General features: G+C 38.6%; 1 protein-coding gene across 1 annotated transcript in view; it reads right to left on the reverse strand.

Annotated features, from left to right (window-relative positions):
• Positions 1-20,418, reverse strand: part of lrp1ba (low density lipoprotein receptor-related protein 1Ba) — a 327,687-nt gene extending 307,269 nt beyond the window's left edge. The window contains exons 1-2 of the mRNA XM_049470884.1: positions 20,410-20,418; positions 19,331-19,559 (exon numbers count right to left, since the gene is read on the reverse strand). Of these exons, the coding sequence (XP_049326841.1) occupies positions 19,331-19,559; positions 20,410-20,418 (238 nt within the window). The remainder of the gene's footprint in view (positions 1-19,330; positions 19,560-20,409) is intronic.
• Between the last annotated feature and the right edge of the window lie 2,255 nt (positions 20,419-22,673).

Genomic DNA, 22,673 nt, shown 5'->3' on the forward strand with positions numbered 1-22,673 from the left:
CCATCAAACCAAACTGAACTACTTTGCACCAGGAGTGGCATAAAGTTGTCCAAAAGCAGTGTGTAAGACTGGTGGAGGAGAACATGCCAAGATGCATGAAAACTCTGATTAAAAACAGGGCTATTCCACCAAATATTAATTTCTGAACTTTTAAAACTTTATGAATAGAAACTTGTTTTCTTTGCACTATTTGAGACATTTCAGACATTTCTCATTTTCTGCAAATCATTGCTCTAAATTTACAATATTTCTATTTGGAATTTGGGAGAAATTTTGTCTGTAGTTTACAGAATAAAACAACAATGTTCATTTTGCTCAAACATAAACCTATAAATAGCAAAATCAGAGAAACTGATTCAGAAACTGAAGTGATGTCTTCCTTTTATTCAGAGCTGTATGTTTTTGTAATGTATAAGAGTGTTATTTTTTTTCAAACTGTTGTCAGAAGTTTATAATGAACACAAAGACTAACAAAATGAAAAGTTCTCTGCTGGTATTTAATGAAAAGTCAGGCGGCGTAGTTCTGAAGGTCTCTCAGCACAGTTAGAGAGCGTTATCAGGGTGTTTGACGGCCGAGAGCTCTTCACACCAACTGGCCGATCGCAGTGGAACTCAAAACTCGCTGCCTAGCAACTTCCAATTATGTTCCAACTCACACACCAGTACACACACACACACACTGCTCTGTAAAAATAACCTGAGTGGTAAAGTGGTCAGAAGGACACGTCACTCCTGCTGACAGTTAAATGACTAATTAAGCCGAATTTCCAGCTTTTATTTAAATATAATAAAGTGTAATCATTCTGCCAGCTGGACACCCGGCCGCGTCCGTGAGCACACGGCATGTTCACTATTTCACACGTCAACAACCGGTTCAACCACCCACCAGCTCACCGTTCCAATTCTGACCCGTCCCTGTCACGAGACCGGCCCAGTTAACACCTCAGATTACACTGCTGTAGCAGGAGAATGGTGCCAACTGTGTGATACAACACCATCAACACAAACAAGCTTAGCCAATCAGCTTTTATTACACTAACTAGAGGTGGGAAAACATCTAAACATCTAAAATATCTACTCTTTACACTGTCTTAATTTTCTTTTCATTTCTATAGCAGCTAAAGCACTTTATTGCATAATGTAACTGCTTTAATAACACTATATTTGCTGCTATTTCACTGTCTTCTGTAATGTTCATTATGTAAATGTTCTTTTAATAAATGTCAATTAAATCATGCTTATTATTATTATTATTATTATTATTATTATTATTAGTAGTAGTAGTAGTAGTAGTAGTAGTATTAAACATCAGGTAAGTCACTCTGGGAAGCCATTACTGTGTGTATATAAAGTATTATAAAACTATAATGGGCAACTTTTTATTATATACTTATAAATTATAATATAATATATGCATAATACTACATTCCTATGCAGATCAAGCTCAGACCAGCCACAACAAATAAAAACACTTACAAATAATGAGTTTCTTAAATTTTACCAAATTGAAAACCTCTGGAATATAATCAAGAGGGAGATGGATGATCACAAACCATCAAACCAAGCTGAACTGTTTGAATTTTTGCACCAGGAGTAAAGGCATAAAGTTATCCAAAAGCAGTGTGTAAGACTGGTGGAGGAGAACATGTCAAGATGCATGAAAACTGATTAAAATCCAGGGTTATTCCCAAGGGCGTAGGAGCGGGCTTGATATTGGGGGGGACACATTTGCCAATATGAACCCAAGCCCACCCAATAGTTTCCTAGAACAACATTTGTGGAAATTACTTTTAATTAAAAGTAAATTATTATTATAAGGTGATTTTACAACCTAAACATGTTACTCCACATTACAGCTACTGTTGTTAGAAAAATTATGCAAGCAATGTCTGAATTATATACATATGACAAAAATTTTCAGTTATCACCTAATATTTAAAATAATATAACAGATTATTATTATTGTTATTATTATTATTATTATTATTATTATTGTTATTATTATTATTATTATTATTATTATTATTATTATTATTATGTATTGGCATGTCAATTCTGTTGTATATTTACATTTTCTCCTGCACTTTTATTTTTTTCTACTGAGAGCTCTTCTTAAGATGGTGTCCTTTTATGTAAAAGAATGTAACTTTACGTTTCATAGAGACTTTTATAAACGTCAGGATATGTGGTCTTACTGTGAAATACAAATGAACAGAAGTCACGTTACAGCAGTGTTTCTCAACCCAGTTCTTATATATTCTACTGCATATTAAAACTTTTCTGCATATTCTAGAGCTTCCTCTGGTGGATATACATGATTAATTTAGGCTCCATAGGGGGCTAAAGGATTTTAACAGGTAAACTCAGTAAATGACTGTTTATTAGCTGATCAGGTGGAAAACACTAGTTTAGGGCAGTGATCGGGGTTAAGTAACTGCTTTAAACTACCAACTTAAAGTACTGTACGAAATTCTGGCGATCATCTAGTTAACTAGTTAGCTAAATCAATTTTCGTTCATTATAGCTCACAGTAAGTCCTGTAATCCTAAATGAATAAACAGTTTGAAAATTAAAGTGATTAGCTGATCAGGTACAGGGCAACATTACATATAATTCCAAAGATAAGCTTACACACTAACACAGCTGCAGTTTATTAATCACAGTGGGTTTAAACTGTGTGCTGATTCAGAGACGTGTATTTTTAACCAGCTATCAGAAACATATCATCACAGTTTACGTGGTTAGCCTATCGTTACCTTTATTTTAGTAAAATCTCCGTATATTCATCTCTGTTTTAAAATCAGCTGAAGCTGCTGCGTCCCGATCCCGCTGCTAAATCTCACAGCGAGGGGGCGGGGCTTCCCCAACAGCAAACTGCCTCTGCTCCGCGCGCCGCAAAACCAGCAAGCTGATTGGCTGTTTCTACTGAGAGGCGTGACTTAATACCTGAACCGGCTCCGTAATTGGTCCGGTCTGTCTCCTCATTAATAGTACAGCTGACCTGAGCGAGCTGATATCATTTTTGGGGGGGACAAATCCACCTGTTTCTAATATTGGGTGGGACATGTCCCACCCATCCCCCCCGGTTCCTACGCCTATGGTTATTCCTCCAAATATGGATTTCTGAACTCTTAAAACTTTATGAATATGAACTTGTTTTCTTTGCATTATTTGAGTTTTTTTTTTGTTATTTTAGTCAAATTCTCATTTTCTGCAAATAAATGCTCTAAATGACAATATGTTTGATTGGGATTTGGGAGAAATGTTGTCTGTAGTTTATAGAATGAAACAGAAATATTAATTTTACAAAATCAGATAAACTGATTCAGAAACTGATTCAGAAAATGGTCTCTTTCTCTTTTTTTCAGAGCTGTACATTAAACTGGTCAGCCATAACATAATAGTCACCTTCTTGTTTCTGCTTTCCTTGTAGCTGGTTATAATATTACCCTAACATGCATGTGCATTAAATCATTTGGTTAATTGAATTAACTAACATTTTTCTCAATTAAATAGAAATTGTGTCTAAGAGCCTATTAAATAGAGGGATTTATTATGGATCATTACAACTCTTTACTTTAAAAGGAACAAACAGTCCTGCAACCAAAAAAAAAAATGAAATCAAGTGCAGACGAAAAAGATGCATCATATTGCAGAACTCTAAATCGTAACTGAATCAACTCACAAGGTTTCCCATTACTACAAACACACACTGGCCACTTTATCAGAAACACCTCCATTGTAGATTTTTGCAATTTTGCTCGATTACAGACAAAAGATATTCCAAACAAAGTGTCCAGTGATGAAGCACAAAAGTAGGTAGGTATAGGTGTTTCTAATAAAATGGCCAGTGATGAAGCACAAGAGTAGGTAGGTATAGGTGTTTCTAATAAAGTGGCCAATGATGAAGCACAAGAGTAGGTAGGTATAGGTGTTTCTAATAAAATGGCCAGTAATGAAGCACAAGTGTAGGTAGGTATAGGTGTTTCTAATAAAGTGGCCAATGATGAAGCACAAGAGTAGGTAGGTATAGGTGTTTCTAACAAAGTGGCCAGTAATGAAGCACAAGTGTAGGTAGGTATAGGTGTTTCTAATAAAGTGGCCAGTGATGAAGCACAAGAGTAGGTGGGTATAGGTGTTTCTAATAAAGTGGCCAGTGATGAAGCAGAAGAGTAGGTAGGTAGCTGATTCTAATAAAGTTGCCAGTGATAAATCGGGTGGTAGTAATACTGTGATTTTGCTGTGTGTGTGTGTGTGTGTGTGTGTGTGTGTGTGTGTGTGTAGTGAGATGTATAGAGTCAGTGCTGGTGGTGGTGGTGTGTGAATATTTCATTAGTGCTGGCTGTATCAGTGCTGCAATTAGTGCTGTCGTTAGGCTGCAGTCAGTCAGCTGGATGGTTTGAGCTGCCAGTAGGGCCTCAGGGACAACCCCCCCCTTACCCCTCACCCTCCTCCTGCTTTAAGACTGACGGAACAGCGAGGAACGCTTGATCTGATGTGAACGGGGCAGGAGTGAGTGTGTGTGTGTGTGTGTGTGTGTGTATTAATGAGATCCAAGTTGTAACAAATCTAAAGTTAAATACCACAAAACTGCCACAGCAATAACCACAGGGTTGCCAGATTTCAGTCTTATTGATCATGTTCCACATTCTATCATATACAGTGTGACCAGTGTTTTATTAGAGTTTGCTATTTATTTCAGAAATGAATTTACATTTAAATTCATCTTCATTTGATCAGTATTGCTAATAGTGGTATATAAAAACCTATTTTAGAATTAAAATAAGCATTTTCTTATTGCTCATTATTACATACTTTTTACTTATTATTGCTAAAATGTATGATCTCATAATTATGACCTAATTTCTTATATATATATACAGCTCTGGAAAAATAATTTAGACCACTTCAGTTTCTGAATGAGTTTCTCTGATTTTACAGACAACATTTCTACCAAATTTCCCAATTTGGTGGAATAATCCTGGTTTTTAATCACAGTTTTCATGCATCTTGGCATGTTCTCCTCCACCAGTCTTACACACTGCTTTTGGATAACTTCATGCCTTTACTCCTAGTGCAAAAATTCAAGCAGTTCAGCTTGGTTTGATGGCTTGATGATGAGGACTTAATACATCATATGTTTAAGATATTAAGTCATATAGTAGGGGATATTAAACCATATGTTTAAGATATGGTTTCATATTTATGACATTGTATCTTAAACCTAATATTTCATATCTTATAACTGTAATTTAATATCAAACATGTGAATCGATATCTAAATAATTGTGAACTATTTAAAGCCAAATGTGTCATACATATGACTTATTATCTTAAACATCTGATTAAATATCTACTGTCTAATAATAATGACCTGCTGTATCTTATAGTTATGATAGTTATGAGTTTTCTCAGGATTATGAGAAATGATCTCATGATTATGGAGTATTATATAGACAGTGTATTCCACCGGGTTTCATGTTATCTGTAGGGAGTAAGGTTCTAATGGATTTACTGTATATCCTGTGAGGCTACGTTTACAGGAAGTAGAAGCTGGTCTTCCTGCTCGTACACTCGGCTGCCGTCTCCGTCCGCAGCCATTTAAATGAGCTGTTTACAGTTATTCCCCTTCAGCGTGTCAGAGATCTAAGTGTTCTTCTCAGAGTCACAATGACACCAGAGAACGACTGGTACAATCTGCAGCTGCTAACTTTAGCTAAGCTATAGCCTGTACCACTTATCACATCTCAGAGCTGCCAAACTCCTCAGCAGACCTCGTACCTCAATCCGTCTCACAGAGCTGCAGTGTTTTAATGTATTTAGGTCATTATCAGAACACTGTGCTTTAGTCCCTCATAAATTGACTTTATTAAAAATATATATTTTTTTTCCACACTGTAAATCCATACGTTGTTTGAACTCAAATGTTTTAAGTCTGTTTTACATACAATTGGAGATTTCTAAACATTACTCAACTATTTTGAGTTAGTTGAATATTTCTGGGCACATATACATGTATACACATATACAGTATATTCAAACTGAGATATTTGAGTTGAACCAACTTATAATAACTGAGTTTAGCCTGTTGTCAAGAACAGCTTCTTTTCTATTGGCTTCTGACACAATCTATTTGCATACTGGGTGTGTCCAACAGTTTCTGACTAACACTCACCATCAGTGTGTAGTGATTCCCCCTGGGCTACTTTAGAAATAAATCAAATTCCCCTTTAGTTGAAATAACTTGATGTTTTAAGTTATGCTATCTCAAGTGTTCTTAAAGAAATTGAGCAAACTGGCTGCTTAAAAAAGGTTAAGTAAACTCAACTTATCCGGTCTTACAATATAACAAAATTAGAAAAGGGAAATCAACTTCCCCTTTAGTTGTAATAACTTGATGTTCTAAATTATGCTAACTTAAGTTTTCATTACCCGTTACGTACCTTTTTTAAGGCAACCGGTTTCCTCAATGTTTTTAAGTAAATTAAACTTATCCGGGATTACAGTGCAGCAGGACCAGAGAGACCATGCCAACAATCAACCAGTATTGCCAACTTTTCGACCAGCAAGAACATCATGACCGATAAGACCATGCAGTCAACCATGCAGGTCAGATTAGCTTCAGAAGCGCTAGTCAGAAAAAGAGATATGAGATCTTGAGAGCTTTAAGCTGTAAACAACCATATGGACAAAATAATGGGACACCTGCTTATAGGCCGACCAGTATGGCCAAGCTTTTTGACCAGCAAGAACATCATAAGCAGCCAGACCAAGCCGGTCAACAAGCATGAATGGCAAGACTAACATGACTAGAAAATTCAAGCTGGTCTACCAGATGTTCAAACTGACATGGTGAGCATGATCAAGTGTTTGAAGCAGCAAGAAGATCATGACCAGCAAGACAGAGCCAGCCGACCAGCAGACCAGCATGACCAGCGTGAAGATCTAGTGGACAAGCAAGACTGTCCAAGATAGCCTGCAAAACAAGTAAGACCATGTGTAATAGTGAATGTTTTAACCTGAATGACCAGTTTTTCAACCCCCTTCACCATCAAAAACCAGCTACCATAAGAGTTACATTTTTCAACCATGGTGCAAACAGCTAGAACCTAGACTTAGAACCACAAAGTCTGGCGTTCTTGGGTCAGTGTTAGCCACATTTAGATTTCCTAAGTTAAATGTTTTAAGATCACGCATATTTTTTTCTTGTAAAAGATATTGTAGCATCCGATTGGACACTATATAAGAAAGACGTTTAAAGTTGCTGTATTGTTAAAACTGTCAGCTGCAACCACGCCAAAATAACAATAGACTAGCAAGCAAACAAGCTAACGGCTAACAGGCTAAAACTAGCATCTGGCCTCCACACACACATCGACACAAACACAAAATAGAAGGGAGAGATGCACGTTTTCTAGCTGGAAATACCGAAACTATTCTGAGCTAAAGATGACAACATTTTGAGTTTGGTTGTTCACTTTGTGCTGGAGACAAAGTGCTACACAGCTTAAAAACACAATGTCAAATATGGAAAAAAACAAACAAACAAACAAAAAAAACGTTTGGAGTCACAGCGGCACACTTAGAGAACAAGTTCCAAAGATGGAGCGAAGCTTCCAGTAAAATTTTAAAATTGAAGAGTTTTGGCAAAACTGTCATGTTGAGGAAGCAGAAACTTAAAAGTAACTCAAGTAATCCATAAAGTAACTAAGTTACTTTTTAAAGGGGTAATCAGATTACCTTTTCAATGTAACTATGCCATTACTGATGACCAGCAGGATTAGCATAACTGACAAAACTATCAAGACAGAAAAAAACATGCTGGTCAAAATGGGATGACAACCAAAACAAAGCTGATTGACCAGCATGACCACAGATATCAAGCTGGTAGACCAGCATGACCAGCATCAACATTAACTAGCAAGTCCAGCTCTTTACGGCACATACTATGCTAATCAAGACCTGCTTAAACTAGCAAGATTACATTTATTGTGTATGTTTTAACCTGAATAACCAGCTTCTCAACCATCTTCACCATCAAAAACCAGCTACCGTCAGAGCTGAATTTTTCAACCTGGGTGCTAAAACCTAGAACCTAGACTTAGAACCACAAAATCTGGTGTTCCTGGGTCAGTGTTAGCCACGTTTAGCTTTTCCATGATAAATGTTTTAAAAATAGCAGTAAATGTGTGATCCGTGTTGCTAGCCTTCACAGGTTCCGCTCTCAGGTACTTGTGTGTGTGTGAGAGTGTGTAGCATGCTAATGCCCTGTGATTAGCAGCTCTATAGATAAGAGGCTAATGTATTATCATTAGCACGCGTATTGTGTAACATGCTAACACAGCCGACTGTGATTAGCGGGCGTGCAGATAACATGCTAATGTAGCGTGATTAGCTGGTTTAATATTCAGTGTTGGAGATTAAACAGAAGCGCACAGATGGTCTTTCACAGCCCAGAGACCACGCCGATGATGTGATCACATCAGCGACGCAGATTAGCATCGGGAGCGCTAGTCTGAAACCACCTCAGAGAGACATGAGAGGATGCTTTAAACTGTAAACAACCATATAGTCTATGGACAAAAGTAATAGGACACCTGCTCATTCATTGTATCTTTGGAAAAGGGCTTTTATGAGTTTGACACTGTCGCTACTGTCCTGGAAGACGTTCTATCAAAGTTTGTTGGATCACTGCTGTTAGGATTTGATTGTAATCAATGACAAGAACAGCATTAATTATGTCAGGATGTTAGATGATTACCCCTCTACATTATCCACGATATCTTCCTACTTTCCTAAAGTGTTTAATGTATTAGTATTTAAAGGAAAGTCCTACAGGGGTTGCACACTGAAACACCTGTCATTTTAGTGTGGGAGGTTTCATGGCTAAATTGGAGCAGCCTGGTGGCCAATCTTCATTAATTGCACATTACTGCACCAGTAAGAGCAGAGTGTGAAGGTTCAATTAGCAGAGTAAGAGCAAAGATTTGCTCACAATATTGCAATGCACACAACATTACAGGTGACATACCAGAGTTCAAAAGAGGACAAATTGTTGGTGCACGTCTTGCTGGCGCATCTGTGACCAAGACAGCAAGTCTTTGTGATGTATCAAAGCCACTGTTTCCAGGGTAATGTCAACATACCACCAAGAAGGATGAACCACATCCAACAGGATTAACTGTGGACGCTGTAAGAGGAAGCTGTCTGAAAAGGATGTTCGGGTGCTAACCCGGATTGTATCCAAAAAACATTAAACCACGGCTGCCCAATTTAAGACCATAAGGAAGTGCATGTGAAAGTGGATGGATAGATAGATCTATGAAGGGATGAGTAAATATTCAATAGCTTCATCCCAAGCAATGCATAAGACAATCTAGCAGTTTTTACGTTATAAGAAAAAGTAAAAAGTTATTAAAGGAGGGAAAACGCCTGAAAACACTAGTGGTTCTGGGAAGTTTAAGAGGTTAAATTGTGTCCTGTATTCTTGGATGGGCTTTTCCGTTTCCACCATAAGCTCTTTCTGGGGTCAAGCTTTGAGTAGATGATGGCTTAAGTGCCTGATGAAAGCCACCGCTGTCCAAAAACAGTCTTTTTCAGAAGGGACTATAACAGATGCTCTCTTTCTCTGACAGCTCAGGGCCCGCAGGATTCTCGCACAATTTAAGCATTTTCTTGTTGCCCCTGAAACCGGATTCAGTGCACATTTCCTTTTGTGTGGATTTATTGAAGCAGTCGTTGCAGTTGTTCTGCTGAGACCTGCCTGCCGGCTCGGCCCTGTTCTGTTCCCTATGTTCCTCCAATCACAGCCCAGTCTGGCTCTGATTCACATCAAATACGCAATTATTTGGCAACCCGACGCCCCCACTTAAATGCAGTCTGTTAATAGCAAAGAAGCTAATTTAAATCAAGTGTGCACAGGGCTGGTTTGTAATTTGCCCCTGATTGGGCTCGGCTGGAGAGCTTCTGGAGTAGTCCTCTAATTGTAATCATCAATTTTCAATGCTTGACGCGTCCTTGAACAGAAATCATTCGCGGGGGATTCAATAGGTTCCTAAATTCATGTTTTGTTCATGGAGTGATCTTTATTTATTCATTTATTTACATATAGACTAGATTTAAACAGTCTTTCTACGCATCCTGACAAGCAAAATCATCTTAAAGGCAAAACGTCTGATTGAAGAGCCCAAATATTTAGGGTGCAACTGTATGGAGTGAATTTTGTGCCAAAAGTTTTACGTAAAAAAATAAAATCCACAATCAAAATTTTAAGAATCAAAAGTAAAACATGTATGTTGCAAATTCAAAAGAGAAAAAATATATATCAAATATATATATTTAAATATACTTGGTTATTTTATTATTCTTTGCACTTATTTGAAAATTATTTTAGTTTGGATTTTGCCAGTCTTTGCTTTCATTTTTGGATTTTTTTGGATTTTCTGTGGATTTTTGTGGATTTTGCTGCTAAAGACTTTTGCTTCTGGAATCTCTCCTTTGCTTCTGCTTCATTTTTTTGGTTCTGATTTTTGGCACACTTTTCACGGGTGGGCGGGGCTTAGAAGAAGGCGTTCCCCTTTAATCTCTATTGGTCACCTACCCTGAACCCTCGTCTGAGACAGACCACGCCCACCCCGCCAGCTTCAAGCGCTCTTCCAAACATGGCAGAGCGAACGGGGTTCAGCTCACAGCAGCACCAGCAGGTACTTTTCCAATTAAATTTCATACAGACGTTATGTTTAATGTTATATTTCTTTTTTAAGTAAGTGTTTAACTCTATTAAGATGCTCATGTGAGCGGGGTGTGCTAAATATCCATGCTTAAATTATACTAGTTAGTTAGTGAACACTAACCTACCTAGTCAGTGAGTTAGCTAGTTTACCTAGGTCATCTGGTCAGTGAGTTAGTGGGTTAGCTAAGCTAGTTAGGTTACCTAGTCAGTGAGTTAGCTAGTTAACCTAGGTTATCTGGTCAGCGAGTTAGCTAGCTACTTAACCTAGGTCATCTGGTCAGTGAGTTAGCTAGCTACTTAATCTAGGTCATCTGGTCAGTGAGTTAGTGGGTTAGCTAAGCTAGTTAGGTTACCTAGTCAGTGAGCTAGTGGGTTAGCTAAGCTAGTTATTATGCCCCAGGGTAAAGCCAAGTAAGTGCTGGTTAAGGTTAACTAGCTAACTCACTGACTAGGTAACCTAACTAGCTTAGCTAACCCACTAACTCACTGACCAGATGACCTAGGTAAACTAGCTAACTCACCACTGACTAGGTAGGTTAGTGTTCACTAAATAACTAGTATAATTTAAGCATGGATATTTAGCACACCCCGCTAACATGAGCATCTTAATAGAGTTAAACACTTACTTAAAAAAGAAATATAACATTAAACATAACGTCTGTATGAAATTTAATTGGAAAAGTACCTGCTGGTGCTGCTGTGAGCTGAACCCCGTTCGCTCCGCCATGTTTGGAAGAGCGCTTGAAGCTGGCGGGGTGGGCGTGGTCTGTCTCAGACGAGGGTTCAGGGTAGGTGACCAATAGAGATTAAAGGGGAACGCCTTCTTCTAAGCCCCGCCCACCCGTGAAAAGTGTGCCAAAAATCAGAACCAAAAAAATGAAGCAGAAGCAAAGGAGAGATTCCAGAAGCAAAAGTCTTTAGCAGCAAAATCCACAAAAATCCACAGAAAATCCAAAAAAATCCAAAAATGAAAGCAAAGACTGGCAAAATCCAAACTAAAATAATTTTCAAATAAGTGCAAAGAATAATAAAATAACCAAGTATATTTAAATATATATATTTGATATACACATTGATCATAACTTTGAAGTGCATATCAAGCTTCACAAGCATATCAAGTATATTTGATGTTGATATAGATTATATAACACACAGACAGTCATCCTGTATCAGTAAAAGGTTTATTTCCTTTATTTATGACTGGAATTTACTGCATTTACACACAGGAAGTGTCTCACAGAGGAGGAAACTAAGGCTAGATTACCGGGACACCACCACAGGAAAATCTGGACACTGTATTATTTAACTGTAATAACAATAAGCAGTAGGTTATAAAAGTAGACAACTGATAGTAATCACAGCAGCCCTTTCACAGATCATGAGCAGAAAATGCTCCTTTCACTCCATCTGTGCTCCATTCCTAAACTGCAGCCCAAGCAGTTAGAACTACATTTCTTTCAAAAATTCTGCAACTTTATTCTCGTAAGATTATGACTTTATTCTCATAATATTACGACTTTGTTCTTGTAATATTATGAATATTAGGACTTTAATCTCTGGATAATATTACAACTTTATATTATGACTGCCAACAGAATGGAGGGCTTCATTTAGGTGGATCTTATCTAGGGTGCTGTTAACTTGCAGTTTCTGAGGCTGGTAACTCTGATGAACTTTATCCTGTGCAACAGAGGTAACTCTTGCCCTTCCTTTCCGTAGTCGGTCCTAATGAGAGCCAGTTTCATCAAAATATTTTTTGATGATCTTTGCAACTACACTTGAGCTTACTTTTAAATTCTTGAGATTTTTCTATTTGACTGATCCTTATTTCTTTAAATATTTATTTCTTCATTTAGTTGGGTGGTTCTTGCCATAATATTAATTAGAACATTACTCAAATAGAGCTATTCACTGTAAACCTGTAACTCTACCTCTTCACAACTTTACAACTGATGCTCTCAAACATCTAAATTAAGAGGGCAAGACATTTCAGCACAGTTGTTAACTGAAAGCCTGAATTCCAGGTAACTCAACCTCATAAAGCTTATTGAGAAAATGCAGCCAAGATATGCAAAACTGTCTCTATCTAAGCATGAGGTGCTACTTTGAAGAATCTAAAATCATATTTTTGCTGAATAGTTTGGATGAATTTTAGGTGTGTCCAGACTGTCGACTGGTACTGTAAACTCCTAAACTTATGAAGATCATCATGTTATAAAAGACAGGCTGAGTCACAGTTGCAGTTACAGTAATAAAAAAAATCCTGACATTTAACAAATGACATTTGTGTTTTTGGAGGTACCGTAGTTTACTATAATCACTGACTAATTAGCCTTTAGAGGAACAGCTGAACACTACTCGCACCGTTTATGGGGTTAAAGTCAGTAATTTATCCTCCTGAACTTTTAAACATTAACATTAATCATGTTTTTAAAGATTAATGGCCGTGATTAGCGAGATTATGTGAGATTAAACAGCGAAACCAAGGCCAAACACTGAGGCTTCGGTTTCGTTTCACACATTCCAGATACAAACACAGAAACACGACTTCACGTCTAACGGCAAAGGTCAAGACAGACCTCGTTCACTCCTGAAGCAAAGCGCTCAGGCTATTACCATCAAACCAAACCATGCTAATAGCTATCCAAATTAGCGTCTCATAACAAACGACTTTAATGACTCTATCTTCCCTCCAGGGAGCGACCAGGGATTTACTCGGCTCAGAGTTTCACAAAAAGAATTCTCAAAAAGAAGCATTGCCAGCATTCGTGTGCTTTCCCGCTTTTTTCTGAAGATCTCTGAAAGCAATTGGCAGCGTCCTGTGGGCAACATCCTGTGGGCAGCATTCTGTGAGTACTGATTAAGGACTAGAGCAGGGGTCAGCAAGTAAGTTTGGCCACGGACCAGATATTTTCCAAAATTCTGTTTTGGAAAATGAAGTGTAATGGTATGCAGTGCTACAGACTTGTAGCTCTCCAGCCCAGAGGGTTGTTGAACCCAATTGCAGAACAGTTGATCTCAAAGCAGGTAAACCCAAGAAGAAAGGAAAAAAATAAATAAATAAACACACCGCTCTTCACACGGGATTGAACCTGTGTCGTCAGGGTTGTGGTCCAATACATTACTGCTGTCACAGCTAGTGAATTGGGACACGGCTGGGAAAAAATGGCCTTATAAGGAGATAGGGAGCCCTAGAATGGGCGGAAAAATGAGAACAGGCGGAAACTAAAGTCATGCCGATTGTGACAGAGAGATAGGACAGGTATAAACAAAAGTTTGCATTTATATATATATATATATATATATATATATTATAGTTCAAACAACCCCTGGACTAGAGGATGACCAACACAAACTGTGTAGCAACAGATTCAGAGCTTCTGTCTTTGACTATACTTTATCTAGAAGACGAAGAAGCTCAGTAGGAGTGAACATAGTGATCAAAAACTCCAGCAGTTTGAATGACCTGAGAATGACCCATCACCTAAACAATACTCTCTCTGTGGTGGTTCTGTGGGGTCCAGACCACTGAAGAACAGTGTAAAAGAGAAAAAAGAGAAAAAAAGAGAAAAAAACACAAATACTAGAGTCTTTAATAATAGAATTGTATTATAGAATGGGTGTAGAAACAAGGAACAACAAATGCTTGATCAGTTTGGAAAATAGTCCCCTGTGGTATTCTTTAATGTTTGTTGACATTAAGGTTCTTCTTTGTATGATACAGCTTTAATCTGCGTTTGTGAAATGGTTCCTGAACCCATGCAGTGAGTTCCAGTAGAGAATCATGCCTGTTTTTAATTGCAGTGTCACCTGAGGGCCTGAAGATCACCAGCACCCAATATTAGCCAACACCTTGTCTCCTGCAGAGAGGGTTTCTCCAGAATTTTTTTTATGGTTATGGGCTGTAGGTGATGGGATGTCTAAAGTTATATTAGCAACTAAAGTTATTTTTGGGTGGATTTGGGTGAAAATTCCTGCTAAATCCACAAAACTAACATTGCTGGGAGAGTGAACAATAGCACCCAATAGCTTCTGACACTCTTCTGAGCCAAAAAAAAAGCTCCACCTCATCTTCTCCAGCTGCCGCTAACATGACACCATCAGGGGCACCGAGTGGTTCAACGCTCTAAAGCGCCTACACTATGATCGGAAGATCAAATCCCGGTCATGCAGCTTACTGTCAGCTGCCAGAGCCCTGAGAGAGCACAATTGGCCTTGCTCTTTCTTGGTGGGTAGATGACGCTATTTTCCCTCATCACTCTTAAGCTACTCATCAATGCTATATCAGCAGTAGAGGTGGTGTCTGACTTCCCATGTGTCGTAGGAGGCGTGTGCTAGTCTTCACCCTCCATGTGTTGTGCCCCCCCCCCCCCGCCCCCATCTATGACCATCCAATCTAGAACATAATACTACCATTGCTGCGAGGTGAACATAGGAACCCAAAAGCATCAGAGATTTTTCTGAGACAAGTGTAAAAGCTCCACCTCAACATCTCTAACTGACGATAACATGACACCATCAGAGCTCAACACGGTTGGAGGAGAATGCTAAAACTGCTAATTCTGTTGCATCAGGTAACAGAAAACTGTGCTGCAACTGTGCTAGCATTGCCTGTGCTAATTGATGGCGGGGAAGAAGGAGGGCCACCCTACCCATTCAGAAAAAGAGAGGACAGTTAAACTTTATGGTACAAACAGTTGTAGCATCATTGTGAATTGAACCAGCAGCAACTTCTTATGGTAGAACCAATGCTTAGATAGCTGCTCCACTCAGAAAACCATACTTACCAAACATTAACTACATTCTTAATGTATCCTAACACTTTCTCAAGTTTTTCTTGAATTTTTTTACCTTTTTCTAATAAAAGCTGCAGTTTCGAGTTTTCCTTCCTTGTGGAGAGCAGCCAAATGCCCCCACAATGACACAATGTTTATGTTTTCATCACACACACACACACACACACACACACACACACAGAAAACTGATGGTGGAAGTCACCAGAGCAAGCCCGAGCACAACCTGCCTGACACAAATGAGACACATTATGCCGCATTACCCAAAGCCATCGCAGTAAACTCACCCCACAGCGCTATGTGAAGGATTTCACTGCAAAATGCCAATTACTATCTATGCAAAGTAATGCCCTGCATATGGGGACGCTGCCTTCACCATACGCATGTTCACTGCAGCCCGGGGATCAGACAGTCAAACCCAGACCACCTTCAGCCAATTACCCCAATGTCTCGTTAAAGCAGACCTAGTATCTCACAGATTCACAGACTGCAAAAAAAGAAGCCCCTCATTAGGCATATCAGTCTGATCAATTCATGATTTCAGTGTCTGCAAATAGAAATATTTCTCTCTATAGTGAACAGAATACATGAAGTCCACTGTCAGTCTTAGCATAAATAAATAAAACTGGTGCTATCAAAAGTAAAAGCCCTAAAGACTTTCTTAACCATTAGTTCTACCAAGAGTTCTAAAGACTGCCACTACCAAGACCAAAAAGTATAAAGACTGACACTGCTAACTTAGAAGCCCTAAAGACCAGCACAACCATCTCTATAGCCCGGAAGCCTCATACTACTAACAGTGAATAATAAAACTTTGGATTGGTAGTACAAAGAGTTAAAGCCCTAAAAAAATGACACCAAAAAGACTAAATTCTAAAAATGGCCAAAAAAAATGGCACTAACCAGAGTAAAAATCCTAAAGACTCATTCAACCATGAGTGAAAATCGTAAAGGCTGGCACAACCAATATTACGGCCTTAAAGAATGGCACTACTAATGTATAAGTATAAGACAATCATCACCAAGTGTAAGAGTCTTAAATCCTAGCACTACCATAAGTACAAGTTCTAAAGACTGTTACTAACAAGAGTAAAAGTTCTAAAGACTACCAAAACTGGTACTACAGACACTACGAATCCTAAAGTCTGATTCTACCAAAGTAGTAATGTCAAGGTTAGCTTTATCAAAAATAAGTCCTAAAGTCCTAAAGAATGGCACTACCAAGAGTAAAATCCCTAAAAATTGGCACCAGCAAAGTAAGTCTCTTAAATACAGGTGCCCCCAGGAGTAAGAATCTAAAAGACTGGTACTTCAGACAATATGTACCCTAAAGACTGATTCTATTAAAAGTAGGAAACTTCAAGGTTGGCTTCATCAAAAATAACAGTCCTAATGACTGGCAGTACTAAGAGTAAAAGCCCTAAAAATTGGCACCAGCATGAGTTAGAGCCCTTAATCTATGTGCTACCAAGAGGGAAGGTTCTAAAGACTGTCACTACCAATAGTAGGAGACCTAAAGGTTTGTACAGCAAAGAAAAAGAATCCAAAAGACTGGCACTACAGACAGTAAGGATCCAAAAGACTGATACTGCCAAACATAAAAGTCCCAAAGGCTTATTCTACCAAAAGTAGAAGACTAAAAAAAAATAGAGTCCTAAAGTCTGACACTGCAAAGACAGAAAGTTCCAAAGACTGGCACTATTAAGTATAAGAGTTCTAAAGACTGGCAATAGCAAGATTAATAGCTCTAACAATTGGCATCACCAAAAGCAACAGGCATAAATTCTAGAGCTACCAAGAGTGAAAGTTCCAAAGACTGGCACTATCAAGTATAAGAGTTCTAAAGACTGGAAATAGCAAGATTAATAGCTCTAACAATTGGCATCACCAAAAGCAACAGGCCTAAATCCTAGAGCTACCAAGAGTGAAAGTTCTAAAGACTGGCATTACCAATAGTAAAAGTCCCAAAGACTTGTATCATGAAAAATAAGAACCCTGAAGACCAATACTGTCAAACGTAAAAACCAAAGTCAGTCAGTGCCAAGAGTGAAAGTCTTAAAAGACTGACACTACCAAGAGTAATAGCCCTAAAAATTGGCACCATAAATCCAAAGCAAGTGTCATAAATCCTAGCGCTACCAAGAATGAAAGTTCTAAAAACTGGCACTACCAAGAGTAAGCCCTAAAAACTAATACTGCCAAAAATAAAAAACATAAAGTCTGGCAGTACCAAGATTAAAAGTCTTTAAGACTGACACTACCAAGAGCAAGAGCCCTAAATCCTAGTGCTACCAAGAGTGAAAGTTCTAAAAACTGACAATACCCGGACTAAGAGTCCTAAAAACTAATACTGCCAAAAGTAAAAAAACATAAAGTCTGGCAGTACCAAGATTAAAAGTCCTTAAGACTGACACTACCAAAAGTAAAAGTCTTAAAGACTTGTTCCAACAAATATATGTTGTATGTTTTTATATCTATGTTGCCAGAAATGTCAAAAAAATTCCTTGTGCATCTACACTAGGTGAATAAAGGTTCTGATTCCGAATCCTCTCAGATCTGTATTTTCCGTTAGTTGTGTCTGGTAGTAGGTTGCTTGCATCATTTGAGTGAGTTCACTGTAGAGGTTCAGCCTCGCGGCCTCAGACGACTCCGGCGGGATAATCAAGCAGCCTGTCAGGCGCTCTTCTGTCAGGAATTAAAGCAAACTCAATAAAGGGCTTCCTCAGGAGGATACACTCTAACATTTGTGCCGACACTTCGCCAGCCTGCTGTGATGCCTCTCATTACTGCTCCATGTGTGATCTTTTGTTATTTCCCTTCAGGTGTAAACTCCATTTCTGTCAAATCCGCTCGTTTATAAATCACTGCCAGCCCGCGTGCGCTCTCTGACCTGTGTTTACCTGCTAAATATGGAACTGCTGTCCCAACCCGGCAAAGCGGCGTACTCAAAGCATGCACGGAGGAGCGTGAAGACAGTGTTGTCACTGTCTTGGTTGGCAGGCAAAGACTTTTAACACCGTAAATATCACATCTGAGCTCCCGCGAATCCAGACATCAGCCTGCTTTAACTACCGCTCGCACGCCCGACCGCTGGGAGAAAACAGCAGCTGCTTAAATCAGAAATACAAACTTCGATTGCCAGAAAAAGACTACGATCTTTAAGATGTTCTTCAGGATGGACTGAAGAGAAATATGTAAATGTGATCTGGCCTGACTGGAGGAAACAAGATAACAAACTGCTACTAAAGGATGTGTGAGAAAAGACTGTGGGATTAGACTGCTACACACAGAATGGTCCACCCTAAACTGCTGTGGGCTGAATGGGTGGGACTAAACAGATGTAGGCTGAATGAGTAGGCGGGGCTAACTGCTATACGTGAAAATAGTGACATTTATCTGCTGTTGGCTGTTCACAGATTGAATGATGACTGGACTGCTGTAGGCTGAATGATTGGGTGAGTCTAAACTGCTGTAGACTGAATGAATGGGTGATGTCTAAACTGTTGTAAGATGAATGGGTGAGTCTAAACTGCTGTAGGCTGAATGAATGGGTGATGTCTAAATTGTTGTAGGCTGAATGGGTGAGTCTAAACTGCTGTAGGCTGAATGATTGGGTGAGTCTTAACTGCTGTAGACTGAATGAATGGGTGATGTCTAAACTGTTGTAAGATGAATGGGTGAGTCTAAACTGCTGTAGGCTGAATGGGTGGAGATAAACTGCTCTAGAATGGGTGGAGCTAAACTGCTGTAGGCTGTTGGTTGTGAATGGTGTGCAGTAGATGGTCATGGAATTATGGAGACTCACACTGATGGAGTGTTTCGTCTGATGAATCCGGGCAGTCTGCTTCTCCATCACACACCCAGCTCGCCGACACACACACTCTTCCATCCGCACAGAGAAACTCCCCGTCATCACACACTGCTTCAGACGGGAGGGTGAAGGAGTGGAGAGAGAGAGAGAGAGAGATGGTCAGATAAATGGAGAGATGCAGAGAAGGAGAGATGAGCGATGTTAAGTAATACACACATTTAGGCTTTGTTCGCACAGCAGGAAATATGGCCCAAATTCAAGTTTCTTACCAAATGATGCACATGCCTAGTGAAGTTAAATTGTGACTGTATTTTTTACAGCATCAAAGGAGCAATTAAGAACTTTGTTTTGGTGGAGACAACCAATGAATTAGTATGCGAATTTAGCAATGTGACAACTGAATATTACAGTAATAAAGTCATGTAAAATCTGGTGTGCTATTACAACAAGACAATGTTCCTCCTCATACTGCTGCCCTAAAGACACAGTTTCTACTGTATATCATGTTCAGCCACATTGGCAGATCTATCCCAACTGTAATTATCTGAGGTGCTTTAGGACACCAATATGCTATGCACTACATCTGTGTGTTCAACTCAATAAATATTGTATTGCAATTCTTTTTGGTATAATTTTTTTATTATAAATGTATTTTTTATTTAATATTAGGTCTCCATAGTGAAAAAAGTATATTAAAGTATATTAAGCAATATTATGCTATAGTGCACTGAAGTGTACTTGTAGCCACATTATTAGTAATTATCAGTATATTTAAAGAGTGCTAAAATAGAACAACTTTCTTTGTGCTTATTATACTTTAACTACATAAAATTAGTACAAACGTCTTAGTTAAATTGTGCTAAGTGTACTTAACTGTACTAAAATTAAACTATTTTAAATATACCTAAGTAAGATTTAAACATGTTACTACATGTATGTAACCCCACATTTTAGTAGTATTTTAGAGTATTACAACTGTATCACTTCTATACAGCAGGTATATAAGGAATATACTAAGAATTGATGTTAAATATATTCACATCAGAGCACAAATATGCTTCTAAGTAGCACACTTCTAACATACTTCATTGGGTATAAAAATATATTTTAATATACTGTGCCACAATTTTTTACATTACCAATTTCCTTTAAATTGTATAAATGTAGTAATTTACTACATTTATAAAAAGTACTGGAACAGCTGTTTTTAACACACTTTGCTAAAAATGTACAAAAGTATATTTGGAAAGAAGTATTTTAGAAGTACAATAAACTAAAATTGTACGTCATAGTGGTCTTCTTTTTGAACACACTATATTGTACTTTTTAAAAAGCATGATTAAAGTTTACTTTCAAACATTTGATGAAATAAAAATATTAACATACTTTTAATATATATATATATATATATATATATATATATATATATATATATATATATATATATATATATATTTTTTTTTTTTTTTTTTTTTTTTTGGGCTGTAATCCCGCTATACTACCACAGAAATCCTTATTCACTGCTGTCATAAAAGTCAAAGTGAATGAATTCTGCTAGTATTAGCCAGTTAGCTTGATAGCTTCTGATTATTTTTGGTGTATTTGCGGCCGACAGTTCCAGCAATAAAGCGACGACTGTTTCTGAGTGTCTTTCTCATCCATCCTTTCAAAAATAATAAAAAAAAGTAATGCATTGTGACATTGTGATAAATAACTTTAATCTGATGATTTAATTGGAAATAGTAACACATGAGATACTGACATCACTGGTCACATATGTTCAAAAAGATCAGATTTAGGCTACATCTGCTGTGTGAACGTAGACCTATGGAAGACGCTTCAGCTCAGAAGGTCCTGAAGATCATAAAAGCTCTCAGTACTCAGTATGTATCAGCCGTGGGTAACTGAGTGTTGGAGTAGCATCCTCTAAACTACATCACATTAACCATGTGACCCCCCCTGAAGACAGACAGACGGGCTGTCAGGACTGCCAGCAAGCTGTCATCAAACAAATCAAACGTTATGTGAGATGTTTTTATCCGAGCAGATGTAAACATTTCCCCTGGCACCAGGCCAGCCGCTAATGAATGTGCCGTCAATCACACACTCCAATCACAGCTTTCAGTCGCGTCCCACCACATCGCCTTACGATTCTCAGGTCAGATCAGCCAGCGTGAGTCTTTTTTACAAGATTTACTCTTAAATAATTAATGATCTTTAATTAAATGTAATTAAATATCCAAAAAACAGTTTAGGTAGATAAAGCACAAGAGTACCTAAGCATTTCTAATAAAGTGTTTCTAATAAAGTGGCCAGTAGTAAAGCAATGTAAGAGTAGGTAGATATAGGTGTTTCTTATAAAGTGGCCAAATGATAAAGCACAAGAGTAGATACTGCAGGTGTAGGTGTTTCTAATAAAGTGGCCAGTGATGAAGCACTGTTAGAGTAGGTAGGTACTGTACGTGTTTCTAATATAGTGGCCAAATGGTGAACCACAAGAGTAGGTAGGTAGGTATAGGTGTTTCTAATAAAGTGGCCAGTGATGAAACAGAACAGTATGTAGGTGTAGGTGTTTCTAATAAAGTGGCCAGTGATAAAGCACAAGAGTAGATACAGTAGGTATAGGTGTTTCTAATAAAGTGGCCAGTGATGAAGCACTGTAAGAGTAGGTAGGTACTGTAGGTGTTTCTAATAAAGTGGCCAGTGATGAAGTTGAAGAAAGAGTAAAAGCTGTGTGTGTAAGAGAGAGAGAGAGAGAGAGAGAGTAAAGCTGCATTGGGTTTATTTATTGCGTCTCAGAGTGCGTCAGGAATAACTCCGGCGTACAGCACCTGTCTCGCTCTCGCTCGCTTCATTTTAAACCGGAGCACTTTTATTCCCTCTCTGCCAGCCGGCCTCCGGAACGCCGGCGATACGAGGAGCCGACAGATGCTTAAAATGACTAAACAGCTCCCTCCTCCAGCTCGCGCTCAGCTTTCATGTTGGAGAGCGTTAAGAGTTTGAAAGTAGAGCAGCAAATAAGGTGCGACAGAGAGCGACCCCTCAAACGGCTCTCAGGGTACAAAGATCCAGCGGATCATCAGCGGTCCTGCTACTCTGCGTTATGGACGTGAGGGGAGACAGGCCTGGGTGGAGTGGGTGGATGCCTCCGCTCTTAATTTGCTAAGTTGTTCAGTGATGCTTACAGTCAGTGTGGTTAAAAGCAGGGCGAGTAATCCAAAGTGAGAGCAAAGGTGCGGCCTGTGAAGAACTGAGAGGAGAGTGTGTGGAGCAGAGTATACTTTTTAAAACCTTTTCAAGCATGGCTTGGAAAACAGGGAGACATGAGGGGTCAACA

Source organism: Astyanax mexicanus, chromosome 23 (assembly GCF_023375975.1).
Source record: "Astyanax mexicanus isolate ESR-SI-001 chromosome 23, AstMex3_surface, whole genome shotgun sequence".
Classification (NCBI taxonomy): Eukaryota; Metazoa; Chordata; class Actinopteri; order Characiformes; family Acestrorhamphidae; genus Astyanax; species Astyanax mexicanus.